This window comes from Nuphar pumila, chromosome 15, assembly GCF_984573655.1.
Source record: "Nuphar pumila chromosome 15, dmNupPumi1.hap1.1, whole genome shotgun sequence".
NCBI classification, from domain to species: domain Eukaryota; kingdom Viridiplantae; phylum Streptophyta; class Magnoliopsida; order Nymphaeales; family Nymphaeaceae; genus Nuphar; species Nuphar pumila.
In genome coordinates this window covers 82431508-82457941 of record NC_143263.1, presented here as the reverse complement: position 1 = coordinate 82457941, position 26434 = coordinate 82431508, and the positions used below count along the sequence as shown (strand labels likewise).

At 40.3% G+C, this 26434-nt stretch overlaps 1 protein-coding gene across 4 annotated transcripts in view; it reads right to left on the bottom strand.

Moving 5' to 3' along the window:
- The window catches only part of LOC149815790 (pyridoxal kinase-like), a 147266-nt gene that overhangs the window by 84350 nt on the left and 36482 nt on the right, over positions 1-26434 (bottom strand). For 3 of the 4 annotated variants that reach the window (XM_089989145.1, XM_089989143.1, XM_089989144.1), the window contains one exon: positions 15520-15603. The exons of the other annotated variant lie outside the window; for it this stretch is intronic. In XM_089989145.1, coding sequence (XP_089845271.1) covers positions 15520-15603 — 84 coding nt within the window. The remainder of the gene's footprint in view (positions 1-15519; positions 15604-26434) is intronic. 4 annotated transcript variants of the gene reach the window in all.

Genomic DNA, 26434 nt, shown 5'->3' with positions numbered 1-26434 from the left:
CGACGATCCTGTATTAAGCATTTGTCACATGAAAATTTAATATCGCATCCAAGGTCCGAGAGTTAAGAAACAGAGAGAAGATTTAAATTAAGTTTAGGTATAAATCTAATTTTTGGAATGAAAAAACATTGAGTTTCAAAATTACCTATTCCTTTAATTTCAAGAGAGGTTCCATCCGCAGTGGAAACAAAGGATGGAGAAACGTTTTTTGAAAAATCGGAAAGTGAAAACATGTTTGGGGACATATGAAAAGATGCACCTAAGTCCAAAAGCCAAGAGACTTTACCTGGAATAGAAGAGGTAGACACGGCGGCACCGGATGTAGCTCCCTTGAGAAGAGGTTGAAGGGCTTCCACTATTTGATTTAATGAGAGTGACCCACTTGATGATGCCTCTTCCTTTTGTGGAACACCCGTGGTGGCCATAGCGAGAAGCCTCTTCCATTTAGGACAAACAGGCTTGATATGCCCCGGTTCCTTACAAAAGTGACAAATAGTCTTGCTATAGTCCCTCTTTCCTCTTTGTCCACCATCTCCTCCTTGATTTTGGAATTTGAAATGAGGAGGACGATAGGTCTTTACATTATTTCCGGGTCTTGATACGGCATTGACTTCATTGTTTTCTTCATGATTACAAGGAACCATAAGAACACTTGATCCTTGTTTACATAAACTCATACGAGTCTCCTCACCACTTAGTTTGGTGAGAACATCTTCAAAAGAGGGAGGAGTAAATGATGAGAGGAGTGATGACCTTATTTGCTCAAATTCCGGTCTCAACCGATTCAAAAAGTTGAAGAAACGATCTTCTTCAAGTTGCTTGTGGCGGAGTTCAATTGCCTCTCCACTCCATTTTGGTTCAAGCATAGAAAGCTCATCCCAAATAGAGGAAAGATCGGCAAAATATTCCCTAATAGACATTTCACCTTGAGTAAGGGAGAGGGCCTTCTTTTGAAGGTAATACTTATGGGAAAGATCTCTTGATGTATACATTTTCTCGAGATAATGCCAAGCTTCCGATGCTTTTTTGAATTTGATAATGTTGGCATTAATCTTTGTTTCGACGGATGCGAAGAACCAAGAAAGAATCTTGAAGTTCTTCATTTCCCATTCGTCGTGCTTCTTGGAGTATTCTTCAAGAGCTTTGGTCCTTTTCTCTCCCTCAAGAATCTTGATTTCACCACCGTCCATTATGGTTATCTTGGGTTTCGGTTCCGGAATTGTTCCTTGCACATAACCCCACAATCCTTTTCCTTTTATGTGAGCCTCCATATTCCCGGCCCAAATATGATAGTTGGACCCATTCAACTTGAAGTCAAGGGCAAAGTGAGACTCTTTCTCACCCATTAATGCGTAAAGAGAAGGAAAAAAAAGGCGTACCAATACAATGTTTCAACTTCTCGTTTGCACAAGATCCTTCTAAAATATTGGAGAAGCAAGATCCACCACTTCAATCTCTAAAGATCTGAAGGCACGGTTTTCGAGGCACTCGAACAAGGGAGGATCCCACGATCTTCAATCACCAACCGAGCTCTGATACCATGTAAAATTGTCTACGAAGAGACAATACGCATACAAGCACAAATACTTTATAAAAGAAGTGCACGAAGGCACTCTCACAACACTTGAACAAAATACGCAAAAAGCGTATAAATAATAAACATGCAATAATGCATGTATTTCATAAATAAAAGCAAGTGCTTGAGTCTCTCAAGCTTAGGAAATACAAGAGGGGAACACCCCTATTTATACAAATGTTAGAAGGTGCAAAGGGGGGGCTCCCAAAGGAGTCGTTGGGAGCCCCCAACGGTCACATTTGTGACCGTTGGGGGCCCCCAACGGTCACATTTGTGACCGTTGGGGGCCCCCAACGACTCTATTGGGGGACCCCCAATGCACATAAAAGAAATCAAAAAATAAAAGGAAAAAAAAGAAATTACAAAAGTAAAAAATAAAAAGAAAATTACAGCATATTCTAAAAGTGAATATGCGCAAAACAGGAAATGACAGAAATGCCCTTTCGGGTAAAAATATATAAATATATATATTTATATATATAGAGATATATGTACATATAATATATTATATGTAAATATATCTCTATGTATATAAATATATATGTTTATATTTACAATGATTTTAGGAGCTACATTTTAACAGGTTGTACAGTATTCATTCACATATCTTCATAGGATGGGTTAGTTGCATGTTAACACAGTTGAAGGCACAGGTTGTTGTGACCTCAACAATGTATTCGATGAACACTAAGATCACCCAATTTTGTAAAAACCTTTGTGGGCAACCAATGATCACTATAAAATTAGTCACAAATAGATTGATGGTGGTATAATCATGTGGGGCCATAAAGATCTAGACAAATCCATACTACATTAAGAAAACCAATGAGATGCTGGTGGCTTGCAAATTGCACAATGAGTTGTCCCATTGACAAGCCACAGAAAATGACTTTGGAGTTTGGACCCTGTTTTCTTGTGCTACACCAAATATAAGTGCAAACCAGTGTTATCAGTATCATATTGTACTATACAATGCATTGTATCGCAGTATTGCTGGTCCATGCGATACGATATACCCCCTAAATCTTTAATGCAATAAGATACGATATTCAGTTATCTTAAATTTTATTTTATTTTCGTATTATGTGATTGTTATAATTTGTTCACTCAAAACCTCTTTTTTTTGTTTGTTATCTAATTTGACTCGTTATAGTAAACCTTCTGTTTTTGTTAGTTGTTAGTTTGTTAATTGTTACGATATTGTTTCACATGTTATTGTAGTACATTTGCATGTTTAATTTTCATAATGCTTAAATTTGATTTCTTTTTTCTATTTTATTCAATGATTTTTTCCTTTTTTGATTTTTGGAAAATTTTCTGCTTTTTTGTGCATTTTTTTTTGTAATTTTTAAAATTGGATTTTTCTGTATCTTACGATACAATATGATACAGTATGATACACCCATATCGCCAGCCCTTCCGGTATGGGTTCTGATACGATAATTACGACATTGGTGCAAACTTTGACCCACTATGGTCTCCATGCTTGAGGTCCATTTTAAGGTGCTTATGAGTCAACAGTTCATGCTATATTTCAGCTTCAAAATATGAGCCTAAACCATTTTTTGGCCCAATAGAGTATGTTGGATTTATTTGAGCTGACCATTGATGGTGCTGGTAGAGAGATTTATTATGTTGCAGAGAGATTTATTTCTATTGTATACCGTAATGAGGACATGGACCTAGTCTGGGCTAGTATACATAGCATTACTGATTGTAGTTTATTAGGGATTTAAAATGCTTTTAAACTATTATAGATGTTCATTCTGGCTTGAAAATTATATAAAATCTCATTTGGTTTGATCTATTTGGATATTGCTTTTAACAAGATTTCAGTTTATTTTTAACTTATTTTAGTATAAAAGCTGTTTTAAGTGCCTAACAACTTTTTGTATAACATTTTCATGCATGTAGATTTGTTTATCATAATTTGAATCCTTATCAGTAATTTGGTTGTAGAACTATTCAGTTCCACATCATTGGATATCTAGTCCACTCTAATTCAGACAAATATAGTGGACCCAATATTGATAAATCAAATAAATTACTTAGATCCAAATCCAAGACTATTTTGGACAACTATTATGTGAATTGAAAACTAGATATGGATGGGGTGATCCAAATCAATCTGTTTTAATTTGAACCCCAATGGGTCAGACCAAAGTCACCAGAAGATTGTTAGATAGGTGGGAAGCACGTTTCCCAGAAACTCGCTTTGGAAGCATGATACTGCTCGCTTTGGCACCTCCAAAACTTGATAGGAATCTTGATTTTCCTACGCTTATATGATTCTCATATGCTTCCTATATGCTTCTCTCGCATTTCTTTTTCATATTTTCCATGTGCCTCCTCACATGCTTTCCACTCTCTTCTCATATGATTTCTCTAAATAGCTAACCATTATTCTTAGATTTTGATAAAAATGTAATTTTAAACCAAAACATAATAAAATTTGGGAAGTCATTTTTATTTTAGTTTTTATTCACTTCCAGATTGATTTCTATTTTTTTTCTCATTTGATTCCCATATGACTTCTTTTTTTATACATATTTCGGTTTTAAATTGATTCCTCGCTTCTTGCTTCGTATGAATTTTAAAATGCCTCACTTTTCGCTTCCGCTTTATGTATCCTTTCCTGCTCCTGCTTCCTAGTCTGTCAAGCTAGGGTCAGACTCATAAATTGATTGGGGTCTCACTCAAATAACTCTTCTGAAGCCAATAAACCAGTTTTGGAGTCAATTGATTAATAATGGTCAGGTAGGTTATCTGAGCATAAGAACAAATTTACTAGCATTCAAAATCTTCTAATGTCTACAGCTGGTCTTCTCACATGTTACTAAAGGTTTCTTATGACCTAAGTAACCTTGTAATTATAAAAGGAAAATTGATTCTCACATACATCCAACACATGCACCCTCCATGGCCGACCCCTAAGGTTTAAGAGCCCAATTTTGGGATTCATGTTTTTTCAATATATATATATATATATATATATATATATATATATATAGAGAGAGAGAGAGAGAGAGAGAGAGGATAAAACGATATCCAACCATGAAGTAATTGGCTATGTGACATGGTATGAACCTGTACATAGTTGATACTTTGGCCCTAGGTATTTGATACACACTAATTTGTCTTTCCTCGATAAACTCATGTATCTTGTGATGTCTGACATCAATGTGCTTAGATCTCGGATGATAGATCAAATTATGTGTTAATTTAATAGCACTCTTGTTGTCATAATGCACCGTCACCTTTTCTTGTAAAACGCCGAGTTCACTTACTAAACCCTTCAACCAAACTACTTTTGTTGCTTCAACTGCTGCCATATATTCTGCCTTGGTGGTGGATAACACAATAGTATCTTGTAGTATGCATCTCTAGCTTATAGGTACACCTCCAAACGTGAATATATAACCTGTCAGAGATCACCTATTGTCCAAATCACCAACATAATCAAAATCTACATATCTGATTAACAATCCTCCATCTTTATTCTTTTCAAACAACAATCCCTTGTTAGTAGTACCTCTCAAATAATGCATGATCCATTTAACAGTATCCCAGTCAACCTTTCCAAGATTGGTCATGTACCCACTAACACTAACTGCATGTGCAATATCTGGGCCTGTGCACACCATCACATACATTAAGCAACCTACTGCACTAGGATAGGAATTTTCTCCATGCATTCCCTTTCTTTAGCATCCTCAGGATATCGATGCTTGCTTAATTGTATATGCTGCCCAAGAGGTGCTTCTCGATTTTCCACTACTCGTTGAACCTCTCAAGTACTTTCTCTATGTACTTGCTTTGTGATAGCCATAACTTAGTTTTGCATCTCTTCTGATTTCCATTCCAAGGATCTTGGCAACACAAAGATCCCTCATTTCGAATTCAAAAGTTAGCATGCTTTTCAAAGCAATAATTTTAGAACTATCTTTGGCAGCGATCAACATGTCATCAACAAAAAGAGTCAGCACAATAATCGAGCTATCATCATGTTTTTGGTAATAAGCACAAAAATCATATTTTGCTACGCATATATCCATGTTTAATCATGCAAGTATCAAACTTCTTGTTCCATTGTCTTGGAGACTTAAGTCTATAGAGTGACTTCAACTTGCATACATGATTCTCACGACCTTTAGCTACAAACCCTTTCAGATGTGAATATTCTCCTCCAAATAACCATGGAGAAATGTTGTTTCTGTTAAATTATATGTACTATATATATCTATCTATATATATATATATATAGATCATGACACATATTCATATGTCTATGTGTCTATCTATATATTTATAAATATATATATCTAAATATACATTACAAGGGGTAAATCTATCTTTTTACTTATTCACGCACATATGTACTTTTTTCCCTTCTTTTTACTTTTCCTTTTTTTCCTTCTTTTTCTTTTCTTCTTTTCTTCTTTTCTTTTTTTTTCTTTTTCTTTCTTTTCTTTTTCTTTTCTTTTTCTTATTAAATGGGCCCACCATATGGGACATTGGAGCTTCCAACGGTCATATTTATAACCGTTGGAAGGGCTCCAACGTCCCATATGGAGCCCTTCCAAAGGTGCCTCTTTGTCTATAAATAAAGGGGGTTTTCCCCTTGTAATGTAAGCTTCTTTGAAGCCATTCTTGAAGTGAAATATTTTTATTACTTCTCACTTTGTGTGTTTTCCACTTTTGTGGTTCATTGTATTTTCGCCCATTAGTGGCTACTTTGTATGTGTGTACGCACTTGCGTGGCTCGTAGAGATATCACATCTCTTAGCACTTTATTTCATGGTATCAGAGCAAAGTTGTAAAAAGCTTCATTGGACTTCTTTTGACAAGTAATATCTCTCCTCTCTTTTGCTTTCAATTTTCCTATGTTAAGGATGGCCGACAAGGATTCAAAAATTGATCTCTCATTTAAATTAAATGGGACTAATTATCGTATGTGGGCGGCCGCCATGGAAAATAATCTCAAAGGTAAAAAACTTGTGGGGTTATGTGTGTGGAACCATTCCGGAACCACAATTGAAACTCATTAAATTTGAAGGTAATGAGGAGAGAGCTTTGAATGAAGAAGAAAAAGAAAAGGTCATTCTTGAATTTTTCTTCTAAAATGGAAGATTGAGAAAGTGAGCATGCTAAAATATTAGCATGGTTCATGAATAATGTTGAGCTAAAGATTTGTGCCAATCTTGCCAAATTCAAGAAAGCCAATGAAGCTTGATTTTTTATGAAAAAGATGTAAACGCAACGTGATTTTGCTACACTTCTTTTTGCAAGAAAAAGTTAAAGAAACAAAGCAAGGTGATATGAGTATTAGGGACTATTTTAGTGCCCTATCCTCTTTATGGGATGAACTCATCCTTCTTGAACCTCAATGGGAAGGTAGTGCTATTGTCATGAGGCAAGAGCAAATGGAATGGAAAAAGAAAGATTTTTTCAATTTATTCATGGGCTTCGTCCCGAATTTGAGCAACTAAGAGGATCCCTCCTTCATAGGGCTTTCACTCACCTTAGTGATATCTTAGCCGACTTATGTCAAGAGGAGACTCGTTTGGCCTTAAAAAAGGAAGGTGATGAAGTTCATGCCCTGTCTAGACCCAGTAACAATGTTAAACCATATAAACTACCTCACTTTTGGAAAAATAATGGTGGAGGAAAAAAGATTGTGTGTCATCATTGTAATGAACAGGGCCATATTCGACCGGATTGCCCCAAGCTTAAGAAGAAAGTGGCTTTCGTTGGAGAGACTTCTCCAATCTCAAAGGAAGATTCAAAGAAATATGGAGACATTAAGGATTCCATTGCACATCTTACTGAAACTCTCCAACAATTCATGAGAATGAACTCCTCTACACCTTCCATTTCCGATGCTGCCATTTCCTCCATTCCAGGTATGACTTCTTGGATACTTGACTCAGGTGCCTCTTTCCATATGACTCCAAATGCATCGCTTTTATCAAAACCAAGTCTTAATTCCTTTAAATCATATGTTTTCATGGCCGATGGAACATCTTTAGATGTTGAAGGAATTGGAAACCTTGAAAAAGTTTATGGCCAAAATAAAGATTTTTTTGCTCCAAAAATAAGAATTATTCCAAAACTTAGTTTAAACCTTTTTTTTCATTTCTCAAATCACCGATTTTGAGTGTAGTGTCTCCTTCTCACCAACCCATTGCTATGTGCAGGATCTCCGGTCCGGGAAGCGGATTGGGCAAGGCCATAGAAGATGAGACCTATACTATATGGATTTTTTGTCTTTGCCATCCAAATATTTTTGTAACCATGTTCAATCTAAAGATATTGAGACTTGGCACAAGAGGCTTGGACATCCTAGTATCTCCAAGTTGTATCTTTTTCCTTTTTTGAAAAAATTTTGTAATATAAATACATTTACTTGCAATGATTGTATACTTGGAAAAATTCATTCGCTTCCGTATTCGCATAGTAGTTTTGTGTCAAAAAGACCCTTTGAACTTGTGCATTCCGATGTATGGGGACCAACACCCGTTATGTCCAAAGGAGGCTATTCTTACTATGTTGTCTTTATTGATGACTTTACTAGATACACATGGGTGTATATTATTAAAAATAAATCTGATGTCTTCTCTAATTTTAAAGAATTTAATATTCTTATTCAAAACCAATTCCAAAATAACATAGCTATTTTTAGATCCGATTCCGGATGTGAATACATGTCAAAAGATTTTCAAAATCACCTCAAACTAAACAGAATTATACACCAAAGATTTTGCCCAAAAACTCCACAACAAAATGGTTTTGCAAAAAGGAAACATAGGCATTTAATTGAGACTACAAGAACTCTTCTTGTCTCTAAAAGGGTTCCCAAAATTTTTTGGGCTGAAGCCATTCTCACCGCAACATATCTTATAAACCGTATGCCCTATTCTTCGTTAAAAAATGTTTCCCCTTTTAAAAAAATATTTAAAATTACTCCTGATTTTAATAGACTACGGATCTTTGGATGTAAATGTTTTGTTCTTATTTAATGACAAGACAAATTATCACCAAAAGCTCTTGAATGTGTATTCATTGGCTATGGTGAAAATAAAAAAGGGTATAGATGCTATGACATTCGAAATAATAAACTTTATGTTTCCCGAAATATAAACTTTATTGAGGAACAAAATGGTTTTGATATTCAAACATCTAAAGAAGACATTGATTACTCATTCTTATTTGACTTAGCACCTAGAAGTAAATCCCAAAGTGAAATTAGTTGTGATAATTCTTGTGATGGTACTTTACATCACGATAACATCCCTCAACATATTGATGATTCTCAAAATGAGAATCCTAATGAGATTAATGTGCATACCCGGCGGTTATGAACATCAAACTGCGTTTGAAAGATATTCCCAAGAATTCTCCTTAGAAGAACAAGTTGAAGATAACCAACTTAGGAGATCCTCTCGCAATAGTAGACCACCACAAAAAATTTTGTCTTATGAATCCATCTCTCCTAACCATAAAACATGTCTCATGATGATACACTCGTATCTTCTACATTTAAAGAAGCTAAGGACCATCCACATTGGATTGAAGCTATGAGAGTTGAATTAGAAGCACTAAACAAAGCCAAAACTTGGAGCATTATATAAGACAACCCTTGGGAAAAAAGCCAATTGGGTGTAGATGGGTATATAAAGTTAAAACCAAATGTGATGAAACTCTCAAAAGATATAAATCTCGGTTGGTTGCCAAGGGCTGCGCCCAAGAATACGGGATTGATTATGAAGAAACTTTTGCTCCAGTAGCTAGGATGACTAGCGTACGAATCTTAATTGCCTTAGCATCCATTAAACAATGGCCTATCTTTCAACTTGATGTTAAAAATGCATTCTTGAACAAAAATCTATGTGAAGAAGTCTTTATGGATCCTCCGCCAGGTCATGAAATTGGAAAAGGAAATATTCTTAAATTAAACAAAGCACTTTATTATCTTAAACAAGCACCAAAAGCTTGGCATGATTTATTTAGCAAAGTAGTCGTTGATAATGGTTTTTCTTCTTGTTATACTGATACTGCTTTGTTTGTTAAGTCTTCAAAGGAACATATAACTATCTTGTTACTATATGTGGATGATATGATCATCACCGGTAACGATAAAAAGGGTATTGAACTTATTAAAAATATCCTAAAAGGAAACTTTGATATTTCTGACCTCGGTTTTCTCAGGTATTTTTTAGGAATTGAAGTTGCATACTCTCCAAGGGGGTATGTCCTCTCTCAGATGAAGCTTGCATCCGATGTCATTGATCGATCTGGGCTAACAGATGACAAGTGGAAACTCCAGAAATGATCAATGCCAAGATGAGAGCCAATGATGGCACTCCATTAGCAGATCCCACTCCTTATCGTCAGTTAATTGGGTCACTAACATAATTATCTATCACCAAGCCCGATATCTCTCATGTTGTTCATAGTGCAAGCCAATTCCAGACTGCTCCTACAACCATTCACATGGCCGCAGTCACGAGGATCATCAGATACTTAAAGAACACCATAACAAAAGGCTTATTCTTATCATCTTCCTCATCTCTTAATTTACTTGCTTATATTGACTCTGATTGGGAGGGCAACCCCGATGATCGTATTTCCATCACAGGTTATTGTGTATTTCTTGGAAAGTCACTCATATCTTGGAGATGTAAGAAGCAACAGAAAGTATCTCTTTCTTCTACAAAGGCAGAATATCGGGCGATGGCTATAACCACTACTGAACTTATTTGGTTAAGAAGCTTGCTTAAAGATATGGGCATTTCATTCTCCACTCCTTCGAAGCTGTGTTGCGACAACAAGAGTGCTATTTACATTGCCACCAATCACACCTTCAACGAACGAACAAAGCACATAGAGATGGACTGCCATTATATTTGTGATGAGTTCTTAAGAGGTACCATTCAACTTCCATATGTTCCCACCGAGTACCAGCTAGAGGATTTCTTCACCAAAGCTCTGCCATCGCCTCGATTCTACTTCCTCCTTAGCAAACTCTCGGTGATCTCACCGTGTGTTTGAGGGGGGGTGTTAAATTATATGTACTATATATATCTATATCTATATATATATATATCATGACACATATTCATATATATATGTCTATGTGTCTATCTATATATTCATAAATATATATATATATATATTTTGTAATACTCATTAGGGGTAAATCTATCTTTTTACTTATTCACGCACATATGTACTTTTCCCCTTCTTTTTACTTTTACTTTTTTTCTTTCTTTTTCTTTTCTTCTTTTTCTTTTCTTCTTTTTTCTTTTTCTTTCTTTTCTTTTTCTTTTCTTTTTCTTTTCTTTTTCTTATTAAATGGGCCCACCATATGGGACGTTGGAAGGGCTCCAACGTCCCATATGGAGCCCTTCCAAAGGTGCCTCTTCGTCTATAAATAAAGGGGGTTTTCCCCTTGTAATGTAAGCTTCTTTGAAGCCATTCTTGAAGTGAAATACTTTTATTCCTTCTCACTTTGTGTGTTTTCCACTTTTATGGTTCATTGTATTTTTGCCCATTAGTGGCTACTTTGTATGTGTGTATGCGGTTGCGTGGCTCGTAGAGATATCGCATCTCTTCCTTAGCATTTCATTTCAGTTTCAACATCCATCTGCTCTAGTTGTAAATCAAATATGTACACTAGAGCAAGCAACATACAAATAGAAGTATGTTTGACAACCGGAAAGAATACCTCATGATAGTCGATGTTTTCGTTTTATGAATATCCCTTTTGAACCAACCTTGCTTTATACTTTTGAGGTTCTCCATCTCGAGGTGTTTCTTTCTTTTGAAACATCCATTTGCACCCAATAGTTTTCTTTCCTTTAGGAAGTTATATCAAATCCCATATGTTGTTCTTAAATAGGGAATCCACCTCATCCCTCATGCTCCAACTTCAATCACTTCTTGAAAAGTACATGGATCATCAGATCTTATTGATAGGCCATATGTAGCCATATCATCTTGCCTATAGCGAATAGGTGATTGGATCTTCCTTCTGGGTCGGTTCTTAGCAATTGAGTATGGCATCTCCTCTAATTGTTGTTGGACCTCTTTATGTGACTCAACCTATGAAGGTTCTGGTATTGGTATCCTTTCATCCTTTATATTCTGCACTTTTAGCTCCACTTGCATCAGAGGTTTATTATTCTCCTGATTTTAAATCTCCTCTTTATTCAACCTTAACATGGAGTTCTCATCGAAGATCATATCACGGCTAAGTACGATCCTTTTAACAATAGGATCCCAAAGCTTATAGCCCATGACTCCCTTTTTATATCCCATGAAAATGCATTGACGTAATTTTGGGTTTAACTTGCTGTGTTGTCCAACCTACACATAAACATAAGTAGCACACCTAAAGATCTTCAAGTTGAAATAGTCTACAGGTCTACATATCCAAACTTCTTCAGGAGTCGTGAAATTGTCAAGTGCAGTAGAAGGTAATCGATTAATCAAATATGTTGTGTTAATCGCCTAAGCCCAAATTTCCATCCCAAGCCTAACACACAACATCATGCACCTAGCTCTTTCCAGTAATGTGCAATTCATCCTTTTTGCCACTCCATTTTGCTGAGGAGTCCCCAGAATTATTAAATATTGTGTGATCCTTTCTCTCCTGCAAAAGCTCTTGAATTCATATGATGCGAATTCTTCGCCATTATCAGTTCTTAGGTGATGTTTGTCGGTCTGCTTTTGAACTTCTACTTTCTATTCTTTAAACTTCACAAATACCTAGACCTTTCACGAATAATCATCGATAAACGATACAAAATATTCAGCACCGCCTTTGGACTTCACCAGAGCAAGTCTCCATACGTCTACATGATGTACTCAAGAGGGTACATAGTTCAATAAACACTGGTATGGAATCTAACTTTGTATTGTTGGCCAGTGGCCACATTTTTTTTTGAAGAACACATGTTTAGCATGTAATCTTTATGAACCCACCATTAGTTTGGTAGTCAACCTTCACAAACTCACTATGGGGTTGGTAGCTAACCTTCACCCACCTACCAAGGGTGGGTTGGTGAAGGGAAAATGGATCTTTAAATGAGATCATCACTCTCAATTGAGTGTGTTTGAGAGTTAGTGACCTCATTTGGGAGCTTGCTTGGGGTAACCTTCGCATATTTGGTACATAAGATCTCATTAGTTGTTTAAGGGATGAGTTACATCAGTTTGATCTTGGGAGACTATGTCTTTCAAGTGTTAATCTCCTTATGCTTAAGAGTGTGTTTGATAGCAATGGTAAAATGTCTCCTCTGACTTTTTCCCCTGATTTTGAGGTGGGATTCATGCGCAAATCAGACACAATAAATTTCTCCCACAAAACTGAGAGTTTTTATCTCTAAAATGTGGGGGGAGCTTCACCACTGCTGGCATCTCCTCCACCTGAGGTATTTCTCCTCGTCCTCTTCCTTTCTTCCTTCTTTCTTTCTTCTTCTTCTTCTTTTTCTTCTTCTCTCTCTCTCTACCCTTGTCCCTCCATCACCTCCTCTATCTCTCTGTCTGGGTTTCCCTTCACCTGTGCCTCTCTGCAACTCACCTGTGTCTCCTGCATAATCAAACATGACATTATTTTTTGAAGATTTTTTTTTTGCTGCCAAACACCAAAAAAATGACTTTTTATCATTAAAAAACTCTAGGGAAACTTTTCCTGGATGTTTTATCACTAATAAATTATCTCGACTATTAAACCCACCCTAAAGGGAGGTGTCACCACCAAGTGTTGTGTTTGCTCTTCTAATATGAGATATTATATTTTGTTATCTTCTGCATTAAAATCATCTATGGTTCTCCCCATGGATATAGGCAACTTGTCAAACCACATAAATATGGTGTATCTTTGGGTGTGTGTTGTTTCATCCATTAGTCTTGATATTTTCTTACTTGTCTTCTCTATTGGATCCAAACTCTATTACACTTTCAATTATGCCTACATTAGAGGGTTGGGCACCAAACTTAAAAGGCAAGGCTATCTGAAACATCTCATAAGGCAAGATAGCCAATCCAAGATTGGTATTTTTGAAAATAATAGGTTGTTTACCCAGCACCTTCCTATCACGATTGTTAGCTTCCATATCATCGGAATCTGTCATCTGACCGGATTCTGGTGGCTGAGAAGGTGGATTCTGATCAGCCACAAGCTCCTCCTCCATCGTATTTGATTGCATCCAACAAGCCAATGAAATGTCATCCACCTCCATGGTCCTTTTAATTTTCACTCTATCTGCATCATTCTGACCTGACACATGATCTTGAAACTCCTCCACTACCATTGCATCATGCTGCAAGATGAAGAACTTACTGTCGACCTCCTTTTCTTTGCTCGATGAGTCTTTTTTATGCCACACCTTCTTAGACTTTACCATCTTCCACTCACCACTTGATTCTGAAGTTTTAACCTCTTCTTGTGTCTTAGGCACGCACCTTTCTGGTGATAAGTAGATCCACAATGAGAGCAAAACGTAATCATACACTCATATTCCACCACTTGAACAAAATTCCCATTGTTTTGAATCTCAACCTTTATCTCTCGGATAGAGACAAATGAAGTAGGAACTTCGATGCATATACGAGCAAATGCTAATCTTTGTAAACTCTTGTAACTGCATCAATCTCCAACAGTTTACCTCCCAAATATTTAGCCACACCAAGAAATAAGTCTAAAGTCCACAGCTCCATTGACAGATCTGGCATCCGACCCCACACGGGAGCTGTACTAGTGACTTCAAGTTTCCATGGCATACCTGGTTTCCACTGATTCAACAGTAATGTTCGTCATGCCAGTTTCCAAACTCTACTCCTTAAAACATATTGCAAATCATCTTCATTGCTGAAGTGAATAAGAAACAAGCCATTCTTTCTAGACAATAATTTGATATTCTCGATCTGATGCCATAACTTGCTCAGAACTGTGAATATGAACTGAAAATCCAAACACTTTTAATCTCTACCTCCTGCAAACCCTCCCATCAAAATGCAAGAGAGTGGTTTAACCATCTCTTCATACTGCTTTACTAACACAAACAACCCCATCATCCACATGTGATTCATCTTCTCCCTGTAGTCCACAGGATCCCAAGGTCGAGAACATGCACTCGACGAGCAACCGACTCCTCTCCTTCCCCCTCCCAAACCCAGACATCCTTCCCCTCTTCCAGTATCAACCCTATCATATACTACCTATCAGATTTTCAGATTCGTTTGTGTATATTCAAATCTACCAGTTTAAGAAAGTCTAATAATCATGTTGATTTACATATTCTGTTTCATCATACTTCCATTCTCTGCTTTGATAGATCATGCAATATGCACTGTCCAGCTAGTACCTAACAGTCTATCGACTCTATCCACATATATTGTGTTATAATACCTAAAAATAATTTGGTTGCTGTTGTTTCATCCGCAGCATATTATACTGCAGAATTCGTTATATGTTCTGATCTCTGCTTAATCATCATATATTATATGTTCATATGGTATATGAAAAATCATCATAACCTAAGCATAGAATCTGATGCTATTTTCTGTCTCACAAAAGCATGCATAGAATGTCTCCTATGTAAGTCCCTTGCACACCAACAATGTCTGAAAGAGCAAATTTAAGAGACAGGTCCCTGAATCTAGAGTATAGGCTCTAGTCATGCGTATAAGTGGCATGTAGATCCAATTGTAATGAATACAGGATCCGTGTATGCATGAAGCACAAGTAAACAGGTAGCATCTTCAGTTCTTCACCATATCTATTGCAATGCATGTCACAACACCAAGAAAAAAAAACCCTACAAACATATATAGGAAGACCAGTATAAGTAAATAGTGACAATATGCCAGTATTAACATGAAGCACCAAATAAATATAAAAGATATAAGAGAAACACTAGGAATGTCAGAATCACTACCATATATAAGATTAGGATTTATATCACGGAGTCTCTTAACAACTTGCAATATGGTGTCTAGAAAGGAAGCTGATCCAATATAACCTACAAGCATTTGACAATTAGGCAAACATGAATGAATTTATATGGTGCCAAGCATGCATTTGATGAAAGCCATAATCTGGAATGATTCATCTAAAAAAAATTAAAGCATGTAATTGCGATGCTGTAAATCAAAATTTGGAACAGTGTGCAAGACACTGTTTGCTCACCATCAAATTCAGAAGTTTGTAAACATTAAGACCTTGGAAATTTCATGCAGGAAGGAAAAACAATTAGATGATGATCAATAAAATTCAATAAAAAAAGGAGAATCCATGCATGTAGCAAAAAGGAATATGGTTCCGCTGCAAGACAAATACTTGAGAAACACCAATCTTAATACTTCTTAAAGATGGATATTGTGCAAAATATTGACACAGATATCTTTTTTTTAATGACATGCAATGTATTATGATATACATGTTAAAAATATGCTTTAGACTTTTTAATTGAGGGAAAGATCCCATCACGCACAAGAGAGAGAGAGAGAGAGAGATTAGGAAAGCCACCTATAAGAGGATCCTATGGATATATGAGAGTGGGCAGTTTAGAAAGTTTTTTTTTGTTGGATAATCAAGTAGGCAGTTTAGAAAGTTATCTATATGTATAATATTAAATTATCAAAAAATAGAGAGAGAGGGAGACATAAAAGCATATCAATTATTAACAAAAATCAATTAAATTATAGATCATTTTCAAGTTAAAGATTGTGTATAACTGTATGTGAATGTGTCTTATGTGCATGTATGTGACCCATTTGTAAGAACAGGCCATTCTCTAGTATAAGGGAAACTTAATCAGCATATTCAACTAACTAGTCAAACCTACCCTCCCAAAAGAAGTGTCTACATCAAATAAGAAACGTAATTAGGCATTTTAGATTTAAAATGTTCAGACATATTTAGGCAAGTTAAACATATAAATTTTATTTTCTTAAACCAGAAAAAAAATTAAAGACACGATCTTTCATGACATTTTGAAAGTAATACAAGCAAATCAAGTTTGTACATACCATAATTCAGCTTGTGTCGATACAACAGGACACTTGGACACACCAGGGCACTTCATGGATGCAATCAAACCAATGTAGGACACAGCCACACTGTCTAACTTATCTATTTTCTTTTATGATCTTGGTTATTTATTTTGTATTCACTCTCATTATTTTTCTTTTAAAATTTGACATCGATTATATTATGTTTCAATTACAACTAAGTTCCATTATTTGATGTTTTTAATCATAGTGATTTAGAATTGGTATTCAAGAGTTTGCACTTGAAATGATATTCACATTTTATTGCTTTAGGTTAAGAATTATCTATATCAACACACACACATGCATGCACCCACGCCTACGCGTGCACACAAACACACAACATATGTGTGTATCATTGTTTGATAATGTTAAATTGTATGTGTATTTGTATGTATATATATATATATATATATTTCTGTTCATGTAAACTGAAATACCCATCATGTAATAACCGAAAATTTTTCGTGTATTTTCTTTTATAAAATAATGCAAAATGTGCAAATGGGCCTAGGATCCGTATTTCGGATCCAGGACCCATAAGGGGGCATATATATAGTTAATATCATATATATATATATAAAAAGAAATAATAAATATAAAAATTTAGTGCAGAGATCTACAGTTGGATCCATTTGGATCCAACTTGTGGATCCACATTGTTGGTAAGACACGGATCCACACCGCAATGGGGTGTCGCGGATCCAGACTGTGTCTGGATCCCGGGTCTCGGTCTCGAACCCGGGCCACGCCCCCCCTAGCAGGTAAGTAACGAAAAAACAAAACAAAAAAACAAACAAACATATGAGGCAACCCGATACGGGTTGCCCGATAAAAACGACAGGGGTAGGGTTCAGAGTGAACCCTAATCCCCGCAGGGCGAAATCGCAAAGGGGGAGGGGCGCTGGAGCGCAACCGCCAGATGATGGAAGGGGAGCTCCTTCCTTTTTGGGAGACCCCACTTCTACAAAAGGGGCCTCCCTATTCCTCCTCTCTCCCTGTCCCTCTCAGCCTGAGCTCGGCAGTGGCGACACCGGCTCTCTCTTGTCTGGTCTCTCTCATATCTCTCATTCTTTCCCCCTTCTCCTGTCCTTTCCCTTCCGTGCGGCAATCACTGACGCAGGCCGACGAAGCCAGTCCCCCAGCGGAGCAACCGACGCCGGCACAAAAATCCCCTCCACGGTGTCGAAGCAGTCGAGGCCGGTGGAATCGCTCTCCTTCTCACGATAGCCGCAACCCTCAAACGCCGATTTTGAGGTACGGGTTCTTTTTCTGGTTTAAATAAAAACAAAGGCATGGATTTGCATTCCATGCAATGATTTGGTAAAAAAAAATTTGGGGTAGGGGTCTGTGATCTCTGAGGTAGGGTTGGTATGATTTGTCTTAGTTGGGAGTTTCGGATTTTAGGGTAGTATATGATACATTAATTTTTCTTGCTCTATGAGGTCCAAATTCATGGTTTAAACCTGTTTCCAGCTTAAAGGTATTTAGATTTTTACTTCAGCATATTTCAATACATTCTTTTTTATTTGAAATTCTGTTTAGACCATACAGTTCAATGGAAGCCTAAGATTTTATTTTGCTAAATGTTGGTGATTATACTTGTATCTAACCAGATTGGTTACTTGTGTGCATATATTAGCCGCCTACTCTTTTTGTATTCGGACTATTTGATGAAAGGGTATTTGTTCCTTGCTTAGGGTTGATAACATAGTTGAGATGCAATCCAACAACTTAGAGTTCAATCAAGAAATTGATAGAACAGTCAAACTTACATGATTATGTTTTTGTTTAGGGGGCTCATGGTATTATCATTTTATTCTCATATGAAAAGAGATCTGTTTCCATACCTTCTGCTGTATATCATATCTGATCCCAGGGCATTCCAGTGACGTCTGGTTGATATGGGGCATGATTGTAGAGGTTGACTGTAACGCCCCAAAATTTCGACTTGTGATTTCGAAAACCTCATCGAAAAACCTTTCAAAGATTTAAAGTTTAATATTTAAAAACAACAGCGGAAGACATTTTAGAAAGGGACACAAGTCAACAATCCTGGGTACGTTAGCTGAAAAACCATCATTCACATGTACAACATCTTAAAGGAATTTAAGAAATAAAGCAATCGATTAAAATCTGTAGTTTATTACAAAATGGGTCTTTTATTCCAAAGTTCAATAAATCTAAGAAAAACTCCAAAAAAGTCCCAGAGCCGATCCGCCAGCAGAAAGGAAATGAATCTTGATCCACGTTGCACCACGCCATCGGCCGCCAGTGAAGTCCTACTCCTCACCTGCCCATGAAATGGGTCAGTTTCATAACAAACTAGTAGGTGCACGAGTAGAATGAAAAATAAAACAGGACATTCATAAGATAATTATGATATTTAAGCAGTTAAAGCAGTTGTAGTCTATTCTAGCAAATGTAATAAGTGCAAAGAGAAGCAGTGTAAGTCTCAGTCATCTATATCTATTCATGAATATCTTATTTAAGTTCTGATATTAACTGGCCTGTGGGTACGCACAGACGCGAAACGTAGAAACAGCCGAGACCAATCCGGGGGTTTATTATGTCAGGTGTTTTCATTAACCCGGATGACTGACTGAGTCCGCTCCTAAGGGGACGGTCAGTGACCAAGAGAGTAAATCCCCAAAGGCATTCGTGGCCCATGGATGCATCCAACTTCTGCAGAAGTGCCTGGGAGTTACCACCTAGGATAATTTATGGTAATCCCAATTCCCCTAACTCCGATGACTGGGGAAAACCGAGTCTTTTGCTCGTGGGGTGGTTGTTAACAACCTGTTCATCGGAGTCTTTGTACCATCCATCCTCTCCCTTGATGAACCGTGAAGATCGGATGGGTACGACGGGGGTTTCTTAACCGTCGTCCCATCCTATATGCTCTGGTCCATTAGACCCACTCGAGCATCTTGCCTGTGAAGGCGAAAAGGTCACCATTTTATGTGATCTCAGCATTTTGCTAATAGCATTCATCGAGGTTGCCACAACCTCATCATCCCACCATCGTAACCCACATGGGACGGACTTGTCCAAAAGTACGATCGTACCTTCCTAGAGGTACAATTACGATGAGAGGCAACATAATGGTTTATGACTCTTTTGTTTCCTACATGACATGTTTTGCTTTTCTGAGCAATTTGGCCCGTGAAGGCCGATATTATCACATCAAAACCAATAAAGTGTAAATTTCATACTTCAATACACTCCATGATCTTACATAAAATTCATATCGTACCTGCCTTAAGGTTCGATTACAACAGCAATTGCAGTGCATTCTGAGTCTATTCACAAATTCTACCTTAAGTATGCAGACTCAAAGGAGTAATCATGCAAAATAGACAATTATCAGATAAGTAATCCTACACGTAAACAGGCATGCCAATTAAACTACTTGATGAGTCTACCCAAAGAATTTACATTATGCAATTTCAAAAGAATCACAAAGAGTAAACTTTGACCAGTCAATATTTCTTCAGATACACAAGTATGCAAAACAACTATTCTATCTCAGAAGTCTTATTTTATCTTGTTCATACATACTATTCGTGCGACTTTCCCCTACCTCGGGATGTCTTGCAGCTGCGTGCGTCTACGCGTGTAGATGATACGAGGCTCGGGCCGCGGAGCCAGAGCGAGGGTCCGATGCGAGGTCTGCAACAGTGCTATGTTAATAATAATGCGGAGCAAAAGAAGGACAATCCTGTCTATAGGAAAAAGAGAGGCAACAGAGGTGTGCCCCTGCTGGCCGAAAACAGACAAGCGGTGGGGGAACAAGCCCCAGCCTAAACATAGCGCAGTGGCAGGGGGTCACCCCTGCCGACGGCCACCAAGTGGCAGGGGCTGAGCCCCTGCCAACGGCACACAGTGGCAGGGGCTGAGCCCCTGCCGACCGCAGGGGCCACCGGTCCCCTGCCGACACTCCGGCGATTCGCAGAGGGAGACGGGGACGACAGGGGCCGCGTAGGCCACCTGTCGGGGCCATGGCGACACAGAGAGGCGGTGGGAGGCCGCGGCAGTGGCTGTGAGCCACCTGCCGGCCTCCCGGCGAGGTGACAGGGAGGGGGGTCGCAGGGGCCTCAGGTCCCCTGCCGGCACCCTGGCGATCCCCAGCGAGAGAAGGGGACGACAGGGGCTGCGCAAGCCACCTATCGGGGCCCCGATGGTACAGGGAGGCAGTGGGAGGCCTGCGGCAGCGGCTGTGAGCCTGCCGGCCTCCCGGCGAGGTGACAAGGAGGGGAGTGAGGAAGAAAAGAGGGAGGAGAAGAGAAGAACGGCATACCTGGGGGGGGGGGTTCCCGGCGTCGGCGGCAGGCGCAGCAGGGAAGGAGACCGGCGAGGGGGGGGAAAGCTCGAGAGGGCTGCGAGAGGGGGGCGAGACTCCCCTCGCCCTCCAACCTCTCTCTTAAAGGCGAAGGGGGGCACCAGAAGGGGAAACCCCTGGTGGGTTTCCCAAATCTTCCCGCAAGAGAAGGGGGAGAAGGGGGGTGGGTAGCGGCGCCCGAATGCTCGGGTTTTTCTTAAAACCCTAACATAAAAAGGGGCCCGGGTCGGGTCCGGACCCGACCCGGCCCGGGTCCAAACAGATTTTTTTTTTTTTATGGGATTTTACATCCTTCCCCTCTTAAAAGAATTTCGTCCGCGAAATATCTATTACCTTGAAGAATCAAAAAACAGGTCAGGATATTTTTCCCTGATATCGCTCTCAGGTTCCCAAGTACATTCGTCAATCCCATGATGTTGCCACCGAACCTTTACAAATGATATGGTCTTTGATCTAAGCACTTGGTCACGACGGTCGATGATCTCCACTGGTCTTTCTTCGAAAGTCAAGTCCCCTCTAATGTCCACATCATCATAATGAATGATATGCGATGGATCGTGAACATACTTCCTCAACATGGATACGTGAAAAACATTATGGATCTGATCATACTGCGGAGGTAACGCCACGCGATAAGCTGCTTCTCCAATTCGCTCCAGGATTTCGAATGGTCCGACGTATCTAGGACTCAGCTTTCCCTTCTTCCCGAACCGAAATACGCTCTTCGTCGGAGATACCTTAACAAAAACCATCTCACCAATATCGAACGTAAGCTCTCGTCGGCGTCTATCTGCATAGCTCTTCTGCCGACTCTGAGCGGTACGGAGTCGTTCCCGAATCATCTGCACTTGTTGAGTATAGTGTTGCAAGACTATAGGTGCCTCCAATTTTCGCTCGCCAACCTCGTCCCAGTAAACAGGTGATCGACATGGCCTCCCATACAAAGCTTCGTATGGGGCCATCCCGATGCTCGCATGATAGCTGTTGTTATACGCGAACTCCGCCAAACTGATGTGGGAATCCCACTCTCCCTTCCAGTCCATCATACAGGCTCGAAGCATGTCTTCCAAGGTTTGAATCGTACGCTCCGACTGCCGGTCCGTCTGAGGGTGAAATGCAGTACTAAACTTTAACTTTGTGCCCAACGCCAACTGAAGTTGTCCCCAAAACCTTGAAGTGAATCTAGGATCACGATCGGAGATAATCGAGACTGCAACACCGTGCAATCTCACAATCTCTCTAACATAGAGATCAGCAAGACTATCTAACGATTGGTTGAGACGGATAGGTAGAAAGTGAGCCGTCTTGGTGAGTCTATCTACGATCACCCAAATCGCGTCATGCTTCCTCCGCGTCCTCGGAAGACCGACTATAAAGTCCATGGTAACATCTTCCCACTTCCATAGAGGGATCTCTATCTGCTGCATGACCCCACCGGGTCTCTGGTGCTCGATCTTGATTTGCTGACACGTTAAACACTTCGAGACATACTCAGCCACGTCTCGCTTCATACCGTTCCACCAATAACTGCGTTGCAGGTCCTTGAACATCTTCGTGCTACCCGGGTGAATTGTGTACCTAGACTTGTGGGCTTCCGCAAGAACTTCATCTCGAAGAACCGGGTCATCAGGAACCCAAAGGCGCTCCCTCAACCATATACTTCCATCCTCCTTCAGACGAAAAGGTGTATCTGCCAATATCGCTTGAGCCTTCAACTTTTCGTAGCGTGCATCCGTTTTCTGTCCATTGATGATCCTCGCAAGCAGCTCAGGTTGAGCAACAAGGTGAGATAAGCCGATTAAACCTTGAGTGACCGCGAAAGGTTCCCATGAGGCTAGGTCTTCGACCAACCTCCATCCAGCAAATAAAGCATTAATCGAAACTTCCGGTGCTTTGCGGCTGAGAGCATCAGCCACAACGTTCGCCTTTCCTGGGTGGTAGGAGAGGGTGAAGTCGTAATCCTTGAGGAATTCAAGCCAACGTCGTTGTCTCATATTCAATTCCTTCTGTGAAAATAGGTACTTAAGGCTCTTATGATCGGTGAATGCTTCAAACTGCTCCCCATACAAGTAATGTCGCCATATCTTTAGTGCGAACACCACCGCAGCTAACTCTAAATCATGAGTTGGGTAGTTCTTCTCGTGAATTTTAAGTTGTCGAGAAGCGTAAGCGATCACCTTCCCATTCTGCATCAGCACGGCCCCTAGGCCTGACCCAGAGGCATCGGTATAAATCACGAACCCGCCCTTACCAGAAGGTAAGGTCAAAATAGGAGCACTGGTAAGTCACTCCTTCAACAACTGGAAACTCGCCTCGCACTTCTCGTCCCATAAGAATTTAGCCTCTTTCTTCAGTAACTTTGTCAGGGGTAACGCAATTTTAGAAAAATCCTGAATGAATCTTCGGTAGTAACCTGCTAGTCCAAGGAAACTCCTGATATCACGCGCGTTCTTTGGTTGTTGCCAACCAAGCACAGCCTCCACCTTTGCAGGGTCCACGGACACTCCTTCTTTAGAAATAACGTGTCCCAGAAACATGACTTCCTCGAGCCAGAATTCACATTTAGAGAACTTGGCAAACAACTGTTCCTTTCGCAAGGTTTCTAACACAACGGTTAGGTGCTCTCGATGTTGCTCTCGACTTTCTGAGTACACCAAGATGTCGTCGATGAACACGATCACGAAGGTGTCCAAAAATGGCTTGAACACCCTATTCATCAAGTCCATGAAAGCTGCGGGGGCATTGGTCAGTCCGAACGGCATGACTGTGAACTCGTAATGTCCGTATCTCGTCCGAAAGGCCGTCTTAGGAATATCCTCATTCCTAATCCTGAGCTGATGATATCCAGACCTAAGATCGATTTTCGAGAAAACCTTGGCCTTCTGCAACTGATCGAACAAGTCTTCGATACGCGGCAATGGGTACTTGTTTTTTTATTGTGGCCTGGTTGAGCATTCGATAGTCGATACACAACTGCAAGGTCCCGTCCTTCTTCTTCACGAAGAGCACAGGAGCTCCCCAAGGAGAAACGCTGGGGCGAATGAATCCCTGATCCAACAACTCCTGCAACTGCTTCTTCAGCTCCTCAAGCTCAGCTGGCGCCATCCTGTAGGGTGCTTTGGAGATTGGTGTCGTACCTGGTAGCAATTCAATATTGAATTCTACCTCACGAGACGGTGGAAGTCCCGACAGCTCTTTAGGAAAAACGTCGGGGTAATCGCGAACAACATCTAGCTCACTGATGGGAATGGGCATTGGATCTGACTGGATAACACTAACCAAAAAGGCAGTGCATCCCTTCCGCAAAAAGTTCTGTGCCTTAAGTGCCGAGATCATCCGGCTTGCTCGAACAGGTCTGGGAATTCTGAATTCTACTCTCGAAGAGCCTGGAGGTGATAAAACGATCTTGCCATCACGGCAAAAGATCTTGGCATGATACTTGTGCAACCAATCCATGCCTAGGATGACGTCAAATTCAGTCATCTCCAGCAGGATAGCACAAGCAGGCAAGTGCCGCTCTGCCACAACTACGTCCAATTCAGGTATGAAAGTGGTGCAAACCGTGTTCTTCCCAACGGGGTTATACACGTCTAATGCATTAACAAGCGTTTTTACCGTTATATGCAATTGTTTTACGAATTTTACTGAAACAAACGAATGTGTGGCACCACAATCAAAGAGTGCAAAAGCTGCTTGATCAGCAACAAGAACGGTACCTTGAACGAGATCCCCTTTGGTCAATTGATCGACCGTGGCTGCATAAACTCGACCCGGCTCTCTGCCACTGCTTGGTTGTGCTCGCTGTTGTTGCTGATGAGGTGGTCGAGGAGGCTGAGATACGTTGCCGGTTCGCTTGAGGTCATCTGCTGCTTTCTTCCGGCAGTCGCGTATGAAATGGCCCATCTTGCCACAGTATAGGCATCCGCCAGTGTCCCGCGGACAAGATTGTCCCACATGAGGCCTCTTGCACCTGGGGCAGTTATCACTCGACGGTTGCCTGGGTGGTGGAGGGCCCTGTTGTCGCTGGCGTTTTGCTGGAGGAAACTGTTTCTTCCCTGCTTCAGTCTTCTCTGGGAAAGGTGGTCGTTGCCCTGGGCCGCCGGAAAATGTCTTCTTCTGCTCACCACCTGACGCGGTTGACTTCTTGGCTTGCACACTTTTTGAACGCTCTCAATCCTCGTTCAGTAGGGTGGCTGCTGCTACTGCCGCAGGAAAAGTCGCGGGCATGCTGGTGAGAACCCTATGCCTGAGTCCTTCCTTCAGTCCGCGAATAAACTTCCCGGCACGCTCATAATCATCCTCGAATAGGTGAGGACAATAGCGCTCCAACCGTTGAAATTTGGCGATATAATCGTTCAAACTTAAGCTGCCCTGGCACAGCTCCAGAAATTCCACCTTCTTCTTTTCCCTCGCATGAGGAGGGAAATAGTTTCCGAGGAAAACCCTTCGGAAGGCCTCCCACGGAATCACCTCAGCACCCGGAAACTGCACCTCCCGCGTAGTGTCCCACCATTCTCGAGCGTCGTCCTTCAAACGAAAGGACCCGAACATCGTCTTCTTATCATCAGGAACGGACAACACTTGGAACACCCGTTCCACCTCTTTAACCCAACTCTCCGCCAAGTCAGGATCAACCTTGCCCGAGAAAGTAGGAGGGTCTAGCTTCAGAAATTTCTCATATGTGGCGGTTGGTGCATTCCCAGCAAGGGAACCCGGATCCTGATGGGGACGACCCTGGTTACGAATCGCCTCAGCTAAGAAGTTGAGGGTATCCATCATGAATCCCCTCTGTTCACGCAACTCATCGGCCATGCTGTGGCTTGAGTTTCCCGCCATCCTTAAAAGCAACCAAGATAAAAATCAAAAATACTGAAGACGTACCAGTAGGCATAAGTATAGAAACAAAGGCAATAACATAAATCTTTATTCCGAGAGTCAAATATTTAGAATCCAACTGTGCTGGTACATAAGCAAAAGTTATATTCCGCAGTTATAAATGAGTTCACAGACTCCAACAAAACTGGGTGCGTGCTACCTCCCCTTAGGGACGACTAGAGTACTTCCTAAAATATTCCCTTCTATTGCCTGTGCGCCTGAATCTGCGCTTAGGGGTGAAGGGAAGTGGCTCATCGTAGGAGGGCTCCTGCCCGTAAAGGGGCGTCGCCGGAGTATATTCCGGTGAGCCAAGGCTATAATCTGAAGAATCCGTCGCAGGTGTATATGTGGGTGATACACCGCCCACTGGGTCTGCCGGAGGTGGCGGTTGCTCCCCGGCAGTCGAAATTGCGATCTTGTCGTCATGCTCAGCCTTGTGGAAGCAAGCATCCATGGTGTGGCCTGTTTCTCCGCAGAAACCACACTCCTCTGCTAACTCAGGGGGAACAAAATCTCCCGATGACTCCTGTGGTGTCTGATGGTGCACCCGAATGTGTGAAGGCACGAAACCACCTTCTCGAGTA